The sequence below is a fragment of the Chiroxiphia lanceolata genome, chromosome 2 (genome assembly GCF_009829145.1).
Source record: "Chiroxiphia lanceolata isolate bChiLan1 chromosome 2, bChiLan1.pri, whole genome shotgun sequence".
Taxonomy (NCBI): Eukaryota; Metazoa; Chordata; class Aves; order Passeriformes; family Pipridae; genus Chiroxiphia; species Chiroxiphia lanceolata.
Window position 1 is genome coordinate 33,086,301 of NC_045638.1, and position 23,262 is coordinate 33,109,562.

The 23,262-nt window shown below is 41.6% G+C and overlaps 1 protein-coding gene across 2 annotated transcripts in view; it reads left to right on the forward strand.

Moving 5' to 3' along the window:
* The window catches only part of GABRA5 (gamma-aminobutyric acid type A receptor subunit alpha5), a 53,027-nt gene that overhangs the window by 11,728 nt on the left and 18,037 nt on the right, over positions 1–23,262 (forward strand). For both annotated transcript variants that reach the window (XM_032680281.1, XM_032680282.1), the window contains exon 6: positions 12,462–12,544. In XM_032680281.1, coding sequence (XP_032536172.1) covers positions 12,462–12,544 — 83 coding nt within the window. The remainder of the gene's footprint in view (positions 1–12,461; positions 12,545–23,262) is intronic.

Genomic DNA, 23,262 nt, shown 5'->3' on the forward strand with positions numbered 1-23,262 from the left:
CTGCTAGTGCTTAAATATTTCCTTTGATTAAATGGAAGGCATATTCTCAACAGATTTGATGATTCAGTTCAGCTTTTTTATGAAGATCTGTTCTCTCTTACTGTTTGTATTTGCAGCTGTAGTGCAGACTGCAGGAGAACAGTCTCCAAGACCAGCAACTGAGACTTTGTTCTGGGGCAGTACATCTCGAACCCTTGGAGCTTTTGTTATTTTTTTTTTGTTTCACCAATAGTACTAAAAGGCAAATGATCATAGGGACAAATGGAATAAGCTAGCAGCACTGTGAAGCTGCTTTAGCAAGTATTATCCTGAAAACAAAACTGAGACATTATATTGGTGTCTCAGATCTTCAGGATCATGCTTCTCATCTGATTAGAGGATCCTGTCAAACTTCATTGCATAACCTAGATAGAAGATATAATATTGGTGATTTTAGAGGACTGTGTGAAGCTCTTCTCAGGCTAAATCCCACATCACTGTATGGCAATTTGCTCATTAAAGGTAATTAGCCTGTAGTAATTAAGACTGCTGTCTATCTTCAACACGGTTTTCTCCAAGAGCATAGTTACATGGATAACACTTGAAAAAGATGAAAGGAAAAACCTACCAAGCAACAAACTGTTATTCAGAGCTTTTCACATACAAGCCCAGAGTGGTGCCTGAGACCCAGTAAAGTGCTCAGGAGCCTGAAGTTGGGTGCTGAGATGCTGGGGTTTTCAGTAGGCAACCCCATCCAAGTAGGGAACTGAACTACTGCTGGTGCTGTGTCCTGCTGTGGGACCACACGATGCTGCATATCGGGAGGGCAAGTCCCGAGTTCACTCACAGGACCTGTGGTTAAGATTTGTTGGGGCTCAAGGAGATTATGCTTTTGTACAAAGGTACCTGGAGCTCTTCAGAAGAGATAGGCAAGGTAGGAGAGTTGGAGGGGTGGCTTTGTATGTTAGAGAGTCTCTTGACCTTGAGGTCAGTGACATAAGGTTGAGTGCTTATGGGTCAGAATCAGGGGGAAAACCAACAAGGCTGACATCCTGGTGGGAGTCTGTAATAGACCACCCAACCAGGATGAAGAGGGTGATGAATTATTCTACAAGCAGCTGGCAGAGGTTTCAAAATCGCCAGCCCTTGTTCTTATGGGTGACTTTAACCTGATGGATGTCTGCTGGGTGAAAATGGCAGAATATTGTCAGATGCCACATGTATGATATTGAGGCAAAGCTCAACATAGCTTTTGCTATTTTGCTAGAATATTGTGTGTGGATGTGCATGTGTGTGGAAATGAAATTTCCACCAACTATGGCATATGTGATAAGAAATGGAGCACAAAACTTTTAAAATAGCTTGCCTTCCGCTATTGCAAGTAATAACTTCAAAGAGTGTCTGCTTAAACATGAGTCAGGAGCCTGCTTTTCTAATGTGCATGGAGCTGTGCTCCTTTAGAGGCTGTAGATTTTCATGATGGGTGTTTCAGCAGCATGAGCGATGCTGTGCCAGGAGGTGGCTTGAGAATCCCCTCTCAACTTGTACAGAGATGATTGTGACAAGCAGCCAGCCCCTTCAAGCTGCCTTGGCATGTCCTGATGAAGGTAACAGCTCAGCAGTTTCCTAGGATGGCTTTTCTTGAGAAGATAGGCAACACTGGGCTTTTTGGAGGGAGAGCTGCTTGTCTCAGTGATAGTGTGCTGTGAAAGTACTAAGTCCAAACTGGGGCTTCAGCCCCATTTCCTCTAGCTCCCATCAGGCTTACTCAGTTCTCAGGATCTGTGGATGTGTAGACAACCCTCTGTTAGCTCTGCATTCTCTTCGTTTCCAAGGAGGAATTGCGAGCTTCCCAGACTGTACGTAGGAGTATTATGTGCAGGGAGGATTGGACCCTCTGTCATTGACGGTGATGCCTGAATTGCTTTTGCAACCTCGCATCTGGCTGCCTGAATGAAGAGGAGGAAAGCAGCCAAGCCGATGCTGACCTTCCATCCTATTTCACTTCCAAATATACCAACTATGATCAGCTGAGCAAACTTCCAGCTTTAGCACTTGTCAGGACATACATTTTCATGACACACATGTTTACTTATACAGAAAAATGTACTCTGCACATATTGCATTTGATGATATGTTGTCTAGGTCAGAAGTTGATGGGATGTATGTTGCTAGGGAAATCTGATAAATGGGCTTCTATATATCTGTGGCATTAAAACCCTTCTGCATGAATATAGAAACACAACATGTCCTTTAGACAGATTTCATAAGCAGCAGTGTTCTCTCCTCGGAATGACTTAATAATTCTGATTGTCTTTCACTTGGGAGGACCTATTAGTTTTATTTCACTAATGTAATTTACAAATTACATGCTGCTGAATGAAATATTGCAAATTCTGTTTCTGCCCCTAGAGGGGAGTATTGTCCACAGCTCCACTTTTAATTTTTTTATTTCTTTTTTTAAGTAAGGGTATTGGAATAAAAAGCGCTAGAAAATATAGTTCATATTTTACTAATACGTACAGAAAATGTCTTTGTGAATGGAGGCAAAAATAAGATTAATTCCCTTTAAAAACTTAAAATATATTTCATTTATCTTATCTGAGAAATAAATGTTGTAAGAAACATAGAATTCCTTAATTCCATGAAGCTATTCTGAAAAATTGGAACAGCGATTTAAGCAACATTTTTAGACTAAGAAGAGAACCATCATGTTTCAGTGAGCTGCATTTTTTTCACTCAGTGGGAACTGGCAACTGGAATTCTGTAGACAGAAGTTTTGATAAAGTTTGCTGCAGAATGCCAGAAAAAATGCTGCAAAGAAGCCAAAAATTGTGTGAAGTAAAGCATATTCACTAGAGCTAAACTTCTGGACCGTGAATTAGCTTTTCACCAGCAGCTCATAGGCATTTTTTAATGATTTTCTATTAGCTGTAGATATTGAAAAATCTTGTGCTCCTTAGAGCCCCATTCTCGCTATCACTTTGAAAGGACTCCAAACTCCTTTTGCTACCACTGGGACTTCCAGGCATCTGATATAATCTGGAATTTTAAACAGAACATGGTCACATATCTGAGGAAAGTACAAACGGATTTTTCCCATCTTATTATGGCGCCTGAAGATTGCCAGAGATCCTGAGAGAGCTTATAGTTAAATCTGTCCCAGTAATTTGCATACGAATAATTTATCAGCTGGAGAATGCAGATATTTTTCAGTATGGTGTTAAAAAACTCCAAAACTTTTAGTACAGCCCTGCAATAGTTATCTTCACTGTTCCTGGAAGATATTTACAATTCAGCAATGTGTAGGATGCCTATCCACTTGATGGCAGTATAACCACGCTGCTTGCTCTGCTGCAGTGCATACACAGGTTTACCTAGGCTGAAAATATTTTTTCTTACATTAATACTGGGCATTAAAATTGTATGTGCAAGTGTAAACATGTCCTGGATGCATGTTAGCCCAAAACGTGCTCTTCCATGAAGGACTTGGATTAGCAAGCTAACCATTTTATACTATAAAGCTATTGATCGTAAAACCAGCTGACCAGAAGATACAATTCTGCTTTAGAGACATCCATTGGGAAAGCCAGGTTTTGTTTGCTCGGGTTTTTTTTTAAAGGAAAATTATTCTATGAAAAATGTGTGTGTTCTTAAGCTCTGACTTTGCCAGAAGGCAGCCTTTCCCAGATGTGGGTTTGCTTGTGTGCCCCTGAGTGAAAAAGTGGCCAGCAAATATTGACCCTGAGATTAGCTCAGTTGGTTAAAACTTCGTGGTGATAACACCAATGTCAGGGATTCAATCCCCTGTGTGGGCCATTCACTTAAGAGTTGGACTTTGTGGGTCCCTTCCAACTCAGAATATTCTATGATTCTGTAAATCTAGAATATCATTCTTTAAAATGAACTCTTCATTTTCCATCAGCCAGATGCCTAAATGGGAACATTTCTGTTCAATTTGAATGTGTTTTTCTTATTTCAAAGGGAAGATTTCATTTCCACATCCATTTATATTTACAGACAGGGATCTGTGAATACTTTTTAGGCCTTGTATAAATATTACAAAACTAATTAGGGGCTATGAAGCCATGCAAATGTGCATTTCCTTTTCCTTTGTTAAACTCGCTGCATTTTCTTTCATATTCAAGCTTCAAACTGCCTGAAGCTGGAAGAAAAAGAATACTTTCTTCACACTGAGCTGAATCTTGCAGAGTGATGAAAAATTACCATGGTGGCAAGGACTCTCAGCTGCTTTTCATCAATTCAGATTTTGACAGAGCAAGAGAAAATAGGGATATATGAAATGAAAGGCCCTTCCCTGAGAATAGCAGCAGGATTCTTGTTTTAACATCAAGCCTGTTGGTTCCTATCTCTATGCTTTGGTTGTACATTGCCCCTTTTCTCAAAAGTTGTCTGTCAAGGAACCAAAAAAATCCAGGGCTGGATTAACCCACAGGTAAAGGAAGGCATCAGAGGAGACTGGGGTGTAATACATTCAAAATGGGCAATTATGACCTGACTAAATATAGTCCCCATGTAGAGTGTGTAATAGCGGCCTATTCTGCTGGTAATAAAAGTGGGCAGAGCCCCACAGAGATCTCCATCACAGGGATGGGAGCTCACACAGCAAGGCAAAATTGATTAAAGACAAAACCCAAACCAGAACTGGCCCTGCCTTGGATGAGGGGAATGCTTGCTTAGACTTTGAGGGGTTACAAAAGGTACAGCTTTAGCTCCAGATCTGTGCTGACCTCAAAGACAGACCAACTTTCTTTGGGGTTAGATGGAACAATTTCTACCGGATTCCTTTGCTTTATGAGGACAAACCAGCAGAGCTGACCTGATGTGCTGGGTATGCATGGATGGGGTGACTGAACAGTAACCGGAGAGAAGCAAGTGCCCTAATAGGTGCTCCCCAAGCATTCCCAGGAAAGCACAGCTGCCTTGGTGACTCTGCCCAGTCTGCAGCCAGGTCCCAGCTTCTGAAGCTGGGGGCTTTGGAAGTACCTGGTAGATGTTGAAGAATTATTATGCTTCTGCTCTTTTTTTATTATCAGGAGAGGATAATATTACAGTGGACTCCCTAGTCATTTCCCTTAGACTGAAATTAAAATCTGCAGAAAGGTACCTGGTGGTCCCATTCAACAACAGGTTGAATCTGAGTCAGCAGTGCCCTGGCAGCCAGGAGGGCCAACCGTGTCCTGGGGGGCATCAGGCAAAGCATCACCAGCCAGTCGAGGGAGGGAATTGTTCCTGCTCTGCTCTGCTCTGCACTGGTGTGGCCTCACCTTGAATATTGTGGCAGTTTTGGGCACTGCAGTGTGAGAAAGACATTAAGCTATTAGAGAGTGTCCAAAGGAGGGCAACGAAGATGGTGAAGGGCCTTGAGGGGAAGCTGTATGAGGAGCAGCTGAGGTCACTTGGACTGTTCAGCCTGGAGAAGAGGAGACTGAGGGGAGACCTCGTTGCAGTCTATAACTTCCTCATGAGGGGAAGAGTAGGGGCAGGCACTGATCTCTTCTCTGTGGTGACCAGTGACAGAACCCAAGGGAGTGGCCTGAAATTGTGTCAGGGGAGGTTTAGGTTGGAAAATGGTTAGAAAATGGTTCTTCACGCAGAGAGTGGTTGGGTGCTGGAACAGGTTCCCCAGGCAAGTGGTCACAGCACCATCCTGAGAATTCAAGAAGTGGTTTGGATGATACTCTTGGGCACTTGGTGTGACTCTTGGGGATGGTCCTGTGTTGGGCTCTATGATCCTTGTGGGTTCCTTCCAACTCAGCATCTTCTGTGATTTGGTGATATATGTATTTATATGTGTATACATATATGCTTATGTAGACACATGTTACATTACTTAAGGGACACAGGGAGACATTGGTTCCCTGGGCTAAACACTTATTGCACTGGGGCCTGAAGCAACTCTTGCTCTAAAACTCTGTGAAAGAAATAACGGTTTGGTTATAGAAGTGTTCCCAAGACATCACAGTGGGAGAACAGGTGAATAGTTGTGTCCTGTCCTCAGCAAAGGCTAAATGAGTAATTTCACAAACCTAACCATGTGTTCACTGTTTGAAAAAAAACCAAACCAACCCATCAACTCTCTGTTATTCTCCTATCCACGTGTGCCCGTGGGCATACTAGAGATATTACAAGGGCTCAAATTGTTCTGCCCAGGTCCTATTGGAGCAGGTACCCAGGGAAGCCTCTCCTGAAAAGGGTCTGACCCAGCCCTGAAGTCTCCCTTTGCAGGGAGCCAACCAGCCGCATGGAGTGGGATATGGCTTGACTAAGGCTGGATCCACTTAACCCTTTGTCGGCATGTTGGTGAGATAGATTGAGATAGGTTTGTTTGAATATGAGTTTCAAACAAACGTTTTGCCTTTTATTGAGGAAAATGGTGATGGCTGGCCTCATGCTGGGAACAGCACTTGGGCTCACCTGAGGCCCGTAGCAGGTGCTGGCTGCCAGCACAGGTGGGGCCAAAACACTATCAAAATGCTCCCTTTAATCAGGGGTAAGAGCAGTGCACAGAAATAAAGAACTGTCATGGTTTGAAATTGCCCCCTCTGGGAGCTGGGGGGCCCAGAGGTGATGGGGTGCCAGGGCAGTCTCCCCTAGAGGGCCAATCACTGCTCGTTTTGTTCGCTCCTGTGAAAAATCATATATACACAACTGGCAGAAGCTGTTGGCAATTGATCTGTCTGTCTGTTGCTGTGTGGGTGTGAGAAAGGCCCAGGGGTGGCAGGGCCCCCTTCTTTCCTTTCCGGGGGGGAAGGGGGGCCCTGCGGCCCTCAGCTCTAGCTAAGCCAGGGTTGGAGGCAGCATTGGAGTGAGTGTGTGTTTGTGAGGGAAGAGACTCACAAACAGCCGGTAAGCGGGAGAGAGAGAGGCAGGCCTTGCAGCCAAGCCCTCTTCCCTTTCCCCCTCGCCCCTTTGCAGCTAGATTGTAGAGGGGGCTTCTTCTTTTTCCCTCTCACTGAAAAGTGGAGGGGAGGCTCAGCATTGGAGCTGAGCCAAAGTGGATGGGCGAAATGCAGCCCAGTGCCAGGGAGACAACCTCAGGCGAAATTGGAGACGGACCAGAGAAAGGCCCGGAGGATGTCCTTACAGTGATTTAAATGGAGGACAGCCGAAAACTCGGAGGAGGAATGAAGATTCCAGGACGCGTACATGTAATAAGCTGAACTGAACTACAACAGCATGGAACCGAGGTATGAGAGAGAGAATCACACAGCAGAGATGGCACGGAACCAAGGAGAAAGGACTCAGAGCTATCTTCTTGGACTTTGTGAGGAAGAAAAGACTTCAGGAAACAGCTGGAGGTTGGTGGGGGGAGTGAATCAGGTTCCCTGAACACTCCCACAAGAGAAAGACTGCTTTACCTATCAGCCTGAAGGGCTTTTCCTGGACTGAATTGAGGGAGAAGCTTAAAGGGACTGATAGAAGTGTGTAATATTATATATATAGTTGCTTTTAGCTTGTACAGTATTTATTTGTGTTAGAATAAATTTATATATACTTCCCCTTTTCCCCTATAGAGGTGTTTGCCTGAAAGTTTCTCTTCGGTGTTGAGATAAAATTGTGGGAAGCAGTGGGGAAAGCCTGGAAATTGGATTTTGGATTTTTTGTGGTGGCTCAAACCACCACAACAACTAAGAAGATGGGACTGATTTGGGGATTAAGGCAAACAGTCAGAAAAGCTTTGTATCTCTATGGCCACAGTACCTTAGCACCAACAAAAGTTTCCTTGTGTCCCATTCCTCAGTAACTTGTTATTCAACACTTATCTTGAATTAACTTCTCCCAGAAGGCACTGGTGACTCTGCCTTTCTGCTCCCCTATCCTAAAGCTCTCTGTTTTAATTTGTTTGCATACTAAAGCTAGTAGCTGATAAGAAAAAGCAAGTTTCTGCTCTGTCTGTGGGCTCCCCAGGCACATGACTGCCCTCACCTCCTGCCTGGTAGCGGCAGATAATACTCCAGAAAGTGTTTTTCTGCACTTCCAGGGTAGGAGAGAGATGATAGCTTTGCTCAGTCCCCTCACTCTTTTCCCTTGCATTGAGGGAGTCACAGAGACAGCTGAGGGGTCCCTGCAGTGCCCTAAAACAAGGTCTTGCAGGACAGGGTGCTTTTTGTCTCAGGGACTTCTACCGAGGGACACCCACCTCTCCTTGAAACACACTCACTGCAAATGTCTGGCTCCCTAATATCTGCATTTATTTCCTTGCCACATCCTTGACTTTAACACCTCCTTCTTTTCCTTCTTGCTAAAAAGGAACAGTCTCTTGAAAGCACTGTCATGCTTAATTCCCCAGTGGAAATGGTTGAAGGTGACTTTTCTGGAGTGACGAAGTCTTGCTGCTTGAATTGTTGTGCTTTTCTGAGAGGGATATTTGCTTATGTGTCTTGAAACAGAACTTCAGTAATCACTTTATGTTCTTAAAGTAAAGGCTATACATAATGAAGCTTTAATAAAACTTTCATATAAAATTATAGATGACAGATTAAATAATTTGTAAACCTAACATTTTTCTTTTCAGATAGTTAAGGTATGCAATAGCATTTTGTTAGTTGATTAACATTTGGATAGTAGTGTGAGTATTTGGAGCATTATGAAAGTGAAATTTGTCAGTAATAAATCAGCAACTATAATCAGGGTTTGTTACATTTTTTGGGTGAATAGGGGCCCCATTAAGTCAGGGAGAATTTTACCATTATCTTCAATAAAATCAGAGTTTCATTCTCCCATTGCAAAGGACCTTTAACAGCCACCTATAATCTTGTCATAAACTCTGTTTGAGTGAAACTAGTCTTACAGGGATTTTATTAAGACAGAATGATGGTGGAGGAGGAAAGCTTTTAAATGCTTCGGTTGAGAAGAACTACCTTTGGGAAATGCTTATGCTGTGACAGAAAAATCCTGGTATGGGGACTGTCTCTAGCTCAGACAACTGTACTTCCTTGCGCACAGCAAGATCATTCTGGAGTCACCCTATTTAAAAGGATTAGGCAAAGGCTCTTTCAAAGGATGCCAAGGCCTACTTTCTTTTTAAATAAATGCAAACTGAGAATAATGTTATTATAGTCAGCTGTGTAAACTAGAGTATGCAAAGGGTACCTAAGCTTCATCACAATGTTAAAAGCCAAAGTGTGCAAATATCACCCCAGATGATATTTGAAGGAGTAGACGCAGATATCAATTTTTTGTGAGTCCTGAAGCTATGATCTGAACATATATTTTGTACTCTGCACCAAGGGCAAATCTGTATGCAGTGACCCATGCTTCCTGCTCTCAGAGCGTAAGAGATGGCTGCTGTGCTGCTTTTATTTCTGTATGCAATAGAAAATCCAGTCTCTTTGAACCAGGAGTCAGTTTAGTGACTTTGTTTTTAGGTCCTCACACAGTAATGAAAAGCAGCTCCTGCTTGGCACAGAACACCCTGCAGAAATTCAGGGTAGTGACATTTGTGCTGTGTATGAGAACCCATAGTCAAGTTTTCTTAGAAGTCTCCTGTCAAATTTTTTGTCACATTGGCCATTACAAGACACTTCAAAAGCCTCTGGTAATGCACACTTTTGTAGGAGGCATCTAAGGAGAGTGTTCAGCGAGCACTTTAAAATCACCTAAGAGGCTCAACTACAAGGTTTTTAATAGCATGTAGCAAATAGCATAGCCAGTTCACTTGTTCAAGATGGCCAGACTAGGAGTGGTCCTAGGATGGAGGCACTGGAAAAGGAAAGAAGCATGCAGATATCACTGATAGAGAGCAAAAAAAATTCTTTTTCATCCAAAGAATTTGTGTTAATGAAAGGAAAGGCTGTACCCAAGCACATTCAGAGCTGCTAAACTTGGTTCTCCCTACCTCCAAGATAGACCCAGAAGACTGCAGCAGGCATCATTCTTTTAAGAGATGTGCCGCGTTTTGCTGGATGAGAAATTCGGAGGGGACAGAGGAGTAGGCCTGGCACCAGAAGGATTTTTGGGGCTTCTGAGTCAGGTAGTGGCAGCCAGATGCCCTCCAGCCTTATCTGCTACCCTTTCATTTAAGACAGGCAAGAATAATTTCTGGAGGGACTTAATTAAATTCCAGTAGGTCGCACTCCCTGTACAAATCATCTTCTCTTCCACATTTACAGTTGATGAATGTCTACAGCCTTCCTCATTATACACAAGGGTTATTTCCAGAGATGCAGGCAGCAGGATACAATTCATAGGACAGTCAGATGAAACAGAAGGTCTTATGCATAATTCTGCACTGAATCTTCCTTCATTTCCTGATTCTACACCTGTTGTCTTTGTAAGATGGATATAGGGATCCCCTCCTTCAATGTTTGCAGATTACAAGCATGAATAATGAAGTGTTGCATCCTTTGAAATTACATACTTAAATTGTTGGTAGAAAAAGAGACAGGAGAGGCAGTGCAGTAAAACATGCCAGCTTTCTTATGGGCTCTTGGAGAAAGGTTTCTGAATTTATCAAGAAAATTAAATTTGCAGTGTTAAGCATGGAAAATATAACAATGCCTTGGAGGGATGGTAACTTTGCTTTCAAGTACCCATTAGAGTGATTTTTATGAAAAAGATGCAAGGTCTGGACAGGATGCTACTAGGACCAGCTTGTAAAATTCATCCACACAGCACTCTTGGTGACTTTGGCTTTGCTGGCTTTGGTCCCCAGGGGCATTCTCCACTGCAGACAACTCCATATTTGAGTGATCCTAAAATTTCTTTTACAAACATAAAGCCCAAGGACAGTTTTGCCTAAGGGCCAGTATCTCAGGCTTCAGGAACTTTTTTCTATATTGTAACCTCCTGTCTGTTCTTACAAAATGGTACACTATCTCTGTTCTGAACTGGATTTTTTTTCATATGCTTTTTATGGCATATTGTCTTTAAATTTTCTATTACTGTGTGCAGTTTGCCTTTTTCCTTCCTGTTTCCCAGCTTATCCTCAGAATATGATCTCTAGCCAATGATACTATTACATTTTTCTGTGATTATTTTGCCATTTCCAGCCTTTGGTAAAGCTCCAGAATTTCTCTGTGTTGGCAGAGAGTGGAGCTGTTTCCCCCAGTTTATCTTCTGTGTAGCTGGAATGCCCCAGCAAGGCATCATTGTGTTCTGTTGAATTGGACTGGCTGAACACTGTGCCATCTGTACATGGACAGATTGTTACCCTTTACAGTCCCCTTGGATAGAAGTTCTTGTAGCACTTTGGGGCGCTAGTAGGAAGTGGTGAGTATATATAGCTAGGGAGTATGGCTCTGTGTTGCTGTTGTGATAGGAAACTGTACTTTGCGTTCTGGTGGTAGGGTGTTGTGGATTTCTTTGCAGATTTTTGCTCTCCAGGCAACAGTTTTCTTAGGAACCAGCCTGCCCTCCAGCGGAGCCCCAGCACCAGACAGTCTGTGAGGCTTCGGGTGACTCTGATCTGTTGCCTCTGAGGTGGAATACCATAAAATGAGAAAGCCATAAGGTTACTTATAATGTAAAATGAGATTTGCATCCTCACTCTCCTGAGCAAACTGTGTATTTTGCAAATCTCAAAATGGCATAAACAAAACAGTTTTTTCTTGTGCTAGAAGTAAGCTTTGGCTCTCTTGATATATTTGATGTATTTGATATCAGTATAACTGATGTTACACTGCTCAGAAATTTACCTCAGACTTTTTTAGTGTTCAGCTTGATCTGTCATACAGAACATCCATAAGACATGGCTATATTTTCCTAAGAGTTTTTCTTTCCCTACCGCTATGTCCACTCTAGATCAAGTATTTCCACACAGTGGCAAGGTAGTCTAGGATAGAATTGCATCCCTAGGCAATACATTGTCTAGGGAAGGTCACCCTGTTGTTTTTTCCTGACAAGATGCCCAGGTAATTCACAGTGTGTTGAACTGAAATGGACTACCCCAATATCATGTGATTTCCACAGAATCTAACTATAGTGCTATATAAAGTGATGTAAATATGTCCTTGATGATATATCACTTTATAGATAGTTATAGATAGTTATATTATGTACTTTTATTCGTAATTATTTGTTTTATGTATTTAAATAGTTACATCTACATATAAAGTCAATGCTTTTTTATGTCTGGTAACAGTGCTATACGTAGGAGTCAAATTCCTAGTCCAGTTGCAGTATGTACAGAAAGGAGATAAGTATAAGGTGTGTGGCAGAAGCTCCATCACGGGAGTTCTTCGCGTACTAATAAGAAAGAATGATCTTACTGGGACAGCTTACATAAATAAAATCATTTCACGTGTCTCAGGGTTACTAGGTAAGGCCTATGGCATGCACACATTGTGGTCCACCTGGCTTATCTCACATTCAATTTAACTGGGGGTTGCTGAGTTTTCAGCAGGAACAAGGAGCCTTCAGGAAAAGCTTGCCTGTGTCAGCACTCATGTATTGTGGTGAGGGGCCTAAAGAGAAGGTGCAGGGAAAAAAAATTATGTTTTCTTTTTACTCCCCCACAGATTGACCATCTCTGCTGAATGTCCCATGCAGCTTGAAGATTTCCCCATGGATGCACATGCTTGCCCATTAAAATTTGGAAGCTGTAAGTTCTCTTCTGAAATAAGAAATAGAAAAATGTCTTGTTTTCTGGCTTTTCATATTCAGCCGTGTCTCGTACAGATCTTTCACCCTCCACCCCAGCACTCCCCTTTTAACGCTGCTCATTAGCCCCCCCAATCCACCCCCCTTGCTGCTATCCTGTTGCTCCTTTTCCATGACTATGCTTTAGCTGTGCCTGCTGCTTTTCAACTCATGCTTGCATGCTCCATGATAAACGGTGAGCTGATGGGTGATATGTCTTATGTATCCACATCAAGTGTAACAGCCACTGTTAGAGTTGTAGATGCAGACAGCTAAGTTGATAACTTGGTTTTACATTTGTAGTAAAACAGAGCTTTCACTGGACTGATCAGATTGATGTGCAGTCATTGTGGTATTTATATGAATCAGGCTTCAGTGCAATATCTGCATCGCATATATTAAAAGAGATCCAGAATATTAAAAGAGGAAATATCTTTCCATTTGGCTTTAATAAATCCAGTCCTGTATCCTGTTACATGATGTTGTATACACACGTATTTGTATATATGCACACATTATTCTAAATTGTATGCTGAATGATGATTTTTCCTCAATTCCAAGCCTCTAATCCACCACACTGCTGCCTTGCCAGAAGCTTACTTTAAAAATAACCTCAGGGAATCAGTTATATTTAAAAACAAAGCTTTTAATTAAAGTACAAATGAGGCTACTACAGTCAACTTCTTTTTTTATTATTATTATTTATTTTGGTAATCCAATCAGAGGTTTCAGGTGCAATCAGTGTGTCTGAAGACTTTTGATAATTACCAAGCAAGGCGTTTTGCTAAGCCCTGAAGCCACCTAACTTCAGCATTTTGCAATGTTTTTCAGTCGTATCAATTTAGAGTCACTAATCCTAGCAAGATTAAGCTTTGCTTTTATCGTCTGAATCTGCCCTGATTTAATACTGACTATACATTGTCTTCTAGTGATCATACTAAGAAGTAAAAACACTGTTTAGAGTAACCATTACCAAATTACCAAACTTAAGATAAACTGATTTCCTTTCCCTCTTGCAATCCAGGTAGACCCTGTTTCATCTGAATGTATTTTACAAGGTCACTGTAGGTACAAGTGTGTTCACTGACTTCAACAGCATTAATTTACAGCAAAGCCAATATAAATCTGAAGGTCTATACACCTTTATACTAAAAAAAAAAAATGCAAACCATCCACTTCATTCCAAACTTAAAAAATGGGAAAACATCTCACAGGAAACTGTAATTGTTTGTATATCACGTTAAACAAAAGCTAAAGGAAAGAATCAGTAAGACGAAAAATAAGTTATCCTTCCTGGTGTTACATGTCCTTTACTGTATCAATAGATAAAGTTGAAGTCACACCTATTGGTCTGTAGTGTAGACCATAGAACTGGGATATGCATAATTTTATGAAATCTTGCAAAATATGCAATATAAAACTAAAAGATACATATTTAAACAAAGGGCCTGATGCAGCAGAGATCTAAAGCTCAGCCTTAAAGTGAAATGGATGCTTCCATTTATTATTAGATTAGGTGCAGAAAGGTACAGGTTCTCACTGTCCATATAGTAAAGACACAAAAAAAAGCACCCCAACCAAACATGCAAGTGTATGAAATAACGTTACAAGATAAGCTACAAATGCTTAGAAGGAGTACCCAGTAATGTCTTAATGTAATTGTATGTTCTGCTTGTGCCAAATGTGTTACATATTAATCACTTCTTAGCACACAGGTAATTTTAATCCATGCCAAAACTAGCACTGAAAAGTTGTATTTTAGGCATTGAGGGGTGAATACAGTTTTAGTTTATGCTCTTGCCATGCTCAGAATACAATCCTAGAGTACATTTCATAAGCTGTTACAAGTCACCTTTAAGTTCTTCCACAGTGTGTAGACATGGAGTCATTTGATCTGTGCTAGTCAAACCAGTGGCCTCTGCAGTAAGTAAATACACAGGAACAAGCTATAGACAGTCTTTCAGCCTTGGGAATTTCTGTATTACTGATCTGACCACTCACTAGTAAATTACTGGAATTCAATATGCAGATGTTTGCACAAGCAGCAGCCAGTAAATTAGGGTTTATTGAACTAGCCCAGATGTATTTTAGGAGAATACAATATTTATTCCCTAATTACAGCAGTATGGGTTTACATTGAGTCACCTCCAGGTTTGCAGCAAGACAAAGCCTGCAGCAGTATGATACACAAGCACATACACTTTGTTCTTTAGCTTTCCTCCATCCTTCCCCAAAGGGTTTCTTTTTAATGGTCTTCTTTCCAAGAAGGATTTTGAAAAGCATTAAGGAATAGCATCAAAGTAAATGTTAAACACATTATCAATGGAGATGAGAGGGTGGAGAAGAGACTAACCAGTCTGAGGGTAGAGAGAGCAGGGCAGTGAAATGAAACAGCCGGCACACAGGCGGATCGTCAGCAGAAAGGATGCTGAGAAGTGATCAGTGTCACAGCAGAAGCAGGAGCAGGTTATAAATTTTCTGTTTGCGTGACCGTTCACCATGCTTGCTGTAATTCAGCAAGAGAAAGGCAAAAATGTGCTTGATGTTTCCTTCATTATTAAAGAGAAGGGATACTAATCTTGCTCACAGAAATAAAGGTAAATGTTGAGTTCTTATGTCCCATTTGACTGGTTTCTTGCTATATTAGAATTGTGGGAGGTTTTATGGGCCTAGGAAACATTAGATGTAGCAACAGAATATTTTGTAGAAAAAATTAAAAGGAAGGTCAAATACACAAAAAGGGATACAAAGTTACCTGTGCACACCACCAGCCTAGATACCTGCCAGGCAGTTCAAATGCCTACTATAGTAGTATGTTTTAATGCTCTGTGGCACATCATGAAAAGGAAAGAAGTTCAAAGACAGCTTCTCACAAACTGAACAGAGCAGATTTTAGTTGTCCTTCTCTTAAGTACAATGCCCCACTGCTCAGAGATGTCAAGATCAGGTGGGTCTGCTCCAGGAGATGCATGTATGCAGGTACTTTTCCTTTGGGTTTGTATCCCTGCTATGAGTCAGGACACCTGTAGAAATTATCTTGCAGAAGTATCATTTAGAGGGAACTGGGGGCTCTAGGGTATCTGCAGCAGGCTCTGCTTCCTTTGAATCAGGAGTACAACCTGTTCATTACCTCATGGTAGCACGAGAAGGATGCTGGTTTTTTCCATGGCCAAGTTTATTTTAAACTTTACGTTGCAATTCTAGTGCTGACCTGTATTCTGAATAACTTTACTGGTCAAACAGGATCTGATGAAAATTCCTGATGCCAGACACAGTTGTACAGGGAGCACCTTAGCCTAAGAAATTTGTCCTTACCCCTAAGCTATTTCTGGTGTGTGTGGGAGGAATTAGATAAAATAGCAAGGACATTAAAGCTTCACAGTTTTAATGTTTCACCTCTTCCACTGATGGGCCCTAAGAATACATTAAGAATATCATTTAGTACAGATTCAAAATGCCCATGTGTCACCAGGTAGGTAAGCATCATTATCTCTAGGGCAGCTGAGACAGAGAAGTTAATTGACTTTCTGTAAGGCCATGCAACAAATCAATGTCAGAAAAAGGATTAGACTCAACTTCTTTGGTTGGAGAAGCAGATGTCTAATCCACTAGACCATGAAGGCCTCTGCCCAGGCAACTGACTTAACTCCTAAATCTCATTTTACTCATGTGTTAATTATGTCGGTGTTGCCCTGAAGATGAATTAGTTAATTGCTGTTGGTGACCATTAACCGGTGCTTTGACAATGTCAAATACTGTAAGGTGGTGTCTATTTATGGCGAGTATCTCTTGAAGACACAGTGTCCGAGTACACGGAGTTATGAGATCTTGTCTTGTGGAATAGACAAATGCCTGAAGCAGCTGCCCACTAGTCACTCAGCAGCAAAAAAAAAAAAAAAAAAACAAAACTCCAAAACCAAAGCCTATGATTTTTAGAGTAAGTAGAGAGTTTAACGAATATTCTCAAAATAATGAGATCCCCAAGCTCATGAACAGAGGAAAAACAGGCCTGGTGTTTATTCCTGGTGAATTTTTAGTCAGACATGAAGATGGTAAAGGTTGATCACTGTTGATCAACAAGGGAACTTGATAACTGTTTATGAGGAAACAGCACTAGGTACAATTTAAAATGTCTGGAGAAAGCAGTTAACACTGTTTATGTACATCTTCCTTTTTAACAGCTCAAACTAAGTCACAGTATGACTTTTGATAAAGGAAAGTTCACAAGCTATATCTGTAGCAGGAAGCATGCTCAAATTATTTTCCTCTAAGAAGTCTGGTGAAGTCAGAATAAGTAGACAGTAACTTCACCAGTATGCCAGGATTTTATTGTAACACAATATTAAGGCACTCAGTATTCACAAACTGTCCATTCACCTGTAGCTGCTGAGAAATTTCTGCAAAAAAAAGTATTTAAGGAAAATTTCCCTGATGATATTTTCTTATAATGCAGAGAAGGCACCGAGGTAAAAGCACCTACAGGGCATTTCTTGATTTTATGCTTCCCTCCATTAGCACCTGCAAGAGCTGCAGGAAAACTGCAAGGGTTAGAGGGAGAACTTCAAACAGAATCCTTCTAAACAGACTCTAATTCTCGATTAGTAAAATGTGATAAAGAATGTATCCAGCCTTTCAAAACCTGTGTGTAAGAGTCTTGTGTAAGAATACAATTAAACGAATAAGAAATAAAGACAAATGTTAATTTTAAGAGACTTTGAAAAGGAGGAATGGCTCTCTGGAAGGTTTTCATAGGTTGTTCCCAGGGACAGCTGGAACTGCAGTCTCATGTGTGGAGGCAGAGCTTTTCTGTTACTCATCTCTTCAGATGGTCAGAAAAGGCTCCTGAGTCTATTGCTGAGAGCAGAGAAAGGCAGCACAGCTTGTTGACTCTGCTGGGATGTGTTGTGTCTTTTTTAAGAAAGGACATATGGAGAGGACCATGGAGGGTCTCTGTGAAGTGCTGAGCAGCAAAGTTCAAGACTAAGTTGTGACTTTGCAATTTAAGGCAAAAGCCTCCGAATATAGAATGGATAGTTTTGGCGATGTTCTGTTCAGTCATGTAACATCTTCCTTTACATTTTCCTAAGGTTTATCACTGCTTCCTTAGACACCTCCGTTGCAATGGACATTGAATGACTAAAATAAGGTGAAGTTATGTGAATACTAAAATAAATGTTCCTAAGACACTCGATATATTTTTCTCCCTCTTCCAACCCCATATTACCACCAGCTACTAACTACCACTTTAGTTGGAATACTTTTTCCCTAACTTTTAGCTGTTTAGAAGCTAGATCTCCAGCATCCAATAAAGAGATGCTTGTGGAACCATCAGAAAGGCAGTCTAGACAACTAGCTTGAACCACCATTGTAGTTTACTTAAGTGAGTAGTTTTAATAGCTAGCTAGTAAAGCACAGGCATCTAGCCTGAACTAGTTTTCCATTCAACCTTTAGAATGAATGGAGAAGGTGGAGACCACCTAATGGTATTGCTGTAATTTGCCTCTAGTGTCCTTGAAATTATGGACATGTGACATGTGTCATGGGACTGTGTTGTTTAAAAAATTAAATGTTATAGTGCAGAATAAACACAGTGATTTGGCTCACATCAAAAGCCTTGCATTGACAACAAAGGCTTAGGGAATGGACAGGATGGATCTGTGACAATTTAAGATAGACAAATATGCCCCAATTAGTCGTCTAGAATCCCTTTATGGCCACTGAAAGGAAGTCAGCACTTCTGCAGTTAGATTCATTAGAACTATTTTTGATACCAGCCTAAGGATGAGATGAATCATATTTTAGAAGTTCCTATTTTTCTGCACTGGTAGCTCAGAAGTAGATAAGTGTATGGTACCCTAGCTGGTGTAACTTAGATGTCTATTTTTCTCTACATTGCTACCTCAGAAATACAAAACCATACTTTGTTCAGAAGAAACAGTCACTGCTGTAGATTAGTTAGGTGTTATATTATATTGGTGGTGAGCTTTTGTATCTCTCCTAGGGACTATTTTCACTATTTCTGCTGGAAGTCCCATTTTTTAAAGGATCTTAATGAAACAGTCAGTAGGAATCTTCACTATGGGGACAACTCTACCATTTCTGCAAGCATCTTTTATAAGCCAAGCTTACAAAAGTTTCTTCTGCATTGAGTGCAGTGGGTTATAACAATAGATACTTAAGCCTTTTTACAGGTGTTGCAACATAGCCTGAAGTCATTTCAGATATACATGTACAGCAAGACAGACTCTTGTAGTCCAGCATTTTGAGCAGTCAGTGCTGCCAATAGTTCCATCCTTGTATTGAGTCCCATAGTCAGGGTGGAGCAACGCAGCCCAGAACTCCCAAAGAACAGGATATTCATCAAGAGTGGTGCTTAAAAGAAAATATTCAAGTATTCCAGACATCTAAGAAGCTTTCTTACAGGAAATCTACTTAGAAATTAAAACATAGGGTTCTGGACCTGAACTGTGTGGTGTGGGTTTCTGCAGCAGTTGTTGTTATGGGACTCCAGTCTGCGTCAGAACTTGCAAATGAGTATGACTGTAAAATCTCATTTGTCTGGTAGGTTTCCCATAGAAAGGATACTTTTTAGTATGACGAAAGGGAAAAGGGCCCTTTTAAAAGCTCTTTAAAATGTTCACATAGTCAGTTTTTCTTTGCCCATTACAGTGTACAGTGACACGCATTCAGGACTTTCTAGAAAAGGAATGAGAAACTGTGCTAGTATACTCTTCAAGCATTTGCAGTTACTGTAGCTATTTAACTTTCCAAAGACTTTGTCATGTATACATGGTTACTGTTTTCCAGCTAATTTTAAAAAATACATTAAAACAGCAGCATTCACTGTAGCCCACTCCCCTGGCTGAGTGATGGCTTACCTGCAGAATAGTGCCCAGCTCTGGGTCAGTCACCTCCTACAGTGCTCACCTGTTTCTTAGAAGCCAGTGAGTTTTTCCCGCTTAGGTTCATAGTGGAAAAAGGGACTCAGAAAGAACAATTGCTTGCACAGGGCATTTGCCATGTGGTCCGAAAAAGCTGTTGTCTTCCCCATCTATCTTGCAGCCAGCACTAAGCCCAGGCTGCAAACTCTGTCGACCTGCAGCAGCCGAGGTCTTGGCTCCCTACCAGCCTCTGCACAGGCAGGATTGTCCCTAATGAAGCCCATTTTTGTATTGTTAAGGACCTTCCTGGGGGTGCCAGTGGCAGCTTTTGTAGCAGCTGCAGAGAGCCCCTTGAGCAGCCACCACTGGAAGCCTACGCACTGCCTGCCCTGGGAGCAGGCTCCTCATCACAAGATGGCCCACATACGTCAAGCTTTTGGGAGTAGAAAAGGTCAACTGGTGGCGGTTTTGAGTGCAAGGAAAGAGCAGTTCAGGCAGGGGGAAGAGTTGGTGTGGAGTTTTCAGCAGTGGGGGTTTTGTGATCTCGTGAAAGAGGTCTAGGCAGGATTGTGGTGGAGCGGCGTGGAGATCCAGGGTGCTTTGCTGATGGAACAAACATCAGCATGCATTTCCCACACTGGAGGTTTCAGCCTAAATTTAAAGCCTGCGCAACTTCCTGGTTACAGGACAGGAGTGATTGAATTTGAGTTGTCAGCAGTAGAAAATAACATGCTGAGACTCTGTGCTTAGTGTGCTTAAGCTTTCAAATGGCCCTTGAGTGCAAACCTGCAAAGGCATTGCTGGGCTCACAATGCCCCAAAAGGCAGCACCAGGGCTTATGGTTTGCCAGCCATGGGTCATGGGTTTATACCACTGGCAAATGGGATATTATTTGTAAATATGACAAGTGGCTGTCATATTTACAAACCTCACTGCTGTACAAGTGAGGTTTTTAATGTCTCATATTTTCTAAGGTGGCTGTTTTCATGACTTGTAAGCATTTCATAAATGTTTCTGGAATCATTCTCATGATGCCAGTATGAGGTTGGAAGGTCTCTGCTGCCTGGATTTTGTAGGTGGGGATAAAGGAGGCAAAGAGCAATTACAGTCTCTTCTGAGCTAAGATAGAACGGTTCATTACTTGCTTTTATTGCCTCTGTTGTTATGGGTCCCTAGGTTCAATTAGAGTCTCCTAGTGCTACTGCAGTACATTAATGACAAAATTATTGCCTGGGGTTTTGGGGGGAGGAAAAAAGCTCCAAGACACTGTTCAAACTTGGATTTCAATTTCTAGTCTGGCAGGTCCTTTATGACACCTCAGTCTCTGGTGGGCCAGCAAGTCCTTCCCCTGAATTGCACATTAGCCTCCTCTCCTACACAGAAAGCCAAGTTAGTCCAAGTTGTCATCTAGCACTGCTGCAGTCCCAGCCCAGCAAGTTTCTTCAAAGGAAATAGTTGTTTCATGTTGTCCCCCATGAAGAAACAAGACAGAAGGAGGAGTGGGAAGAGGGAAAGCCTGTTAAGCCTTCTCTTTTTTTTCTCCTTCTCCACTGAAAGAGTCCTCACGGCCAGTCTCTGCTAGCAGCTAACCATTTTGCTGAAAACATCCCAGAGATAAATCTGTCAGCAAAGCTGGGATTCCTCCCTCCTAAATTTATATTTCTGTAAAGTAAATATATACAGCTGAGCTGATTGCTCTCACCCTCTTAGGGGAGAGAGGTAGATATTTTTAGGCTCAGGTTAATCTCCTCCTATTTTAGGAGGAGATTTACAGCTGATGGCTGTAAATAAGGAGATGTTTTATTTGTGCACAGAGAAGATGAGATCGTGAGCACCTTTGGATCTGGGTCTCCATGACTGGGAGAGGACAGTTCCCAAAGAGGGGGTGTGTGCCTGAGTATTGTAGCATAAAGCAGGCAAAATGGCAGTGCCTCTGGTCAGCAACAGCTCATCTCAGAGAGGCTCCTTGTATCCATCACTGAGGTTGGGCAGTTTGAACTGATGGCCTCAGGAGATTTTATCCCCTTCTCTAAAATACAGGCCTGCACTGCTTCCCTTGGCAGGAGTCTATAATCCATCTTCTGAGTTTTAGATGACTGCACCTTTGGCGTAGGGAATAAGTTCTTGTGATTGCAATCTAGAAGCAGTATTAAAGTGTTTGAATAATAATATTTCAGCTTGCTACCTCTACATACCTATTGATTACACATTCTCACAGTGTTATTAATGTAGCAGTACTTCTGAGATTTGTAAATGTCTTCATTAAGGGACTGGATTCAGAAACAAAGGTATATATATTCAGCTCTGCCAATAGTTCCAATCAGTCTCAGCTGTTTTCAGGCCATACTGATTTATAAGTGAGGGTGCTTTGAATGGTAAGCTCAGTAGATACACTAACTATGATGTTTGAGTTCCTGATGCCACTCAAGTGGGTGGGAAGAATGTCTCTAGATTGCGGTGAGGTCACAATTTCATTCTGTGGTGTTAGGTGTGGCCAAAAATACCATGTTTGTGAAGGTACCTTCCACAACAACATCAAATATAGCATTTTATAAAATTTATTCCACATTTTGCAAAAGAAGCTCCAGTGACACTCCTGAAGAGCTGGTCAAATTAGCTTTGCTGATATTAAGTGGCAGCTTGCAAACTGAGTGGACCACTGCAATCAAGATTGCTCAGAAAGTAAAGGTACTATGCAAAGTGAGTCATGGTGTCAGCCATACTTTGGAGGATACTTTTGTTTGCCTTGCAAAAAGTAAATTAAATTTCTTTACATCTTTCTCATGACCATGCCGTTTTTCCTAATGATGCATTTAATATAACTGCCTAATATTCTGATTGTAAATTTGAAGTTCATTAAATGTTAGTACAGCACTCAAACTGGCCAACTGACTTGGAATTACCATATTCCTGGCCTGGAAAGACCAACATAAGGTCAGAAACATCCCAGGATATTTTAAATATCATCCCAGCATATCCTACTGTTTTGTTGCTCTAGTCCTCTTACAGTGGATATTTTGACACATTCCATATGAAAAGCAGTTGTGTAGTCACCATTAAATGGTGATGTAAAATCAATTCTCAGGTTAGTTCTAGATTGAGACAGCTACCCGCTAAACTTGAAAATAAAGCAAGAAGTTGTATTGTAAATACTGACTGCAGTGAGATGAAGAAACTGGACGAGATAAAAGAAGGAAGCTATAACCTGCCCCCTAATGTCAGCTCTCAGATGACAGCAAGGATTTTGGGAAGATGACCTGGTGCTGCTGGTACCTTGGAGCACTGAATGTGTAACAGCCCCCCGTTTAGTCACCCCTTTCTGTCAGCTCATGACAGGCATCCCGCAATGGCAGGTGGCAGAATTTAGTTGTCTACACCTACGTGTCTGTTTGCTGTTTGTTATGCTCCAGGCTGCCCTACGGAAAAACATTTTCTTTGCTGTTTTTTTTTTTTCCTTTTCTGAGTGAAGCCCTGCTATCCTGGGACACACATCTCTATTTGGTGTGCCATGCCTGGTTTATAATGTCTGTATGTCAGATTTCACAGCAAGCAGTCACTCCCAGTTGTGATCCCAGTGCTTGGGAAATAGATGCACCCCTCTGATTGCTCCCCCATTGCCCTAGGGGCAAGCAGGATGCTCTCACTAGTGATACTGCCTGCATGGTGGCAAATACGGGCACCTCTTTAAGAGGCATCCCTCAAACTGCTGCACTGTCTTCACAATCATCCTTAGAAAACATTCTGTATTACTCTGCACAGCTCTTAGCTCAGTTCTCTTCTTAAATGATGGAATAGCGTC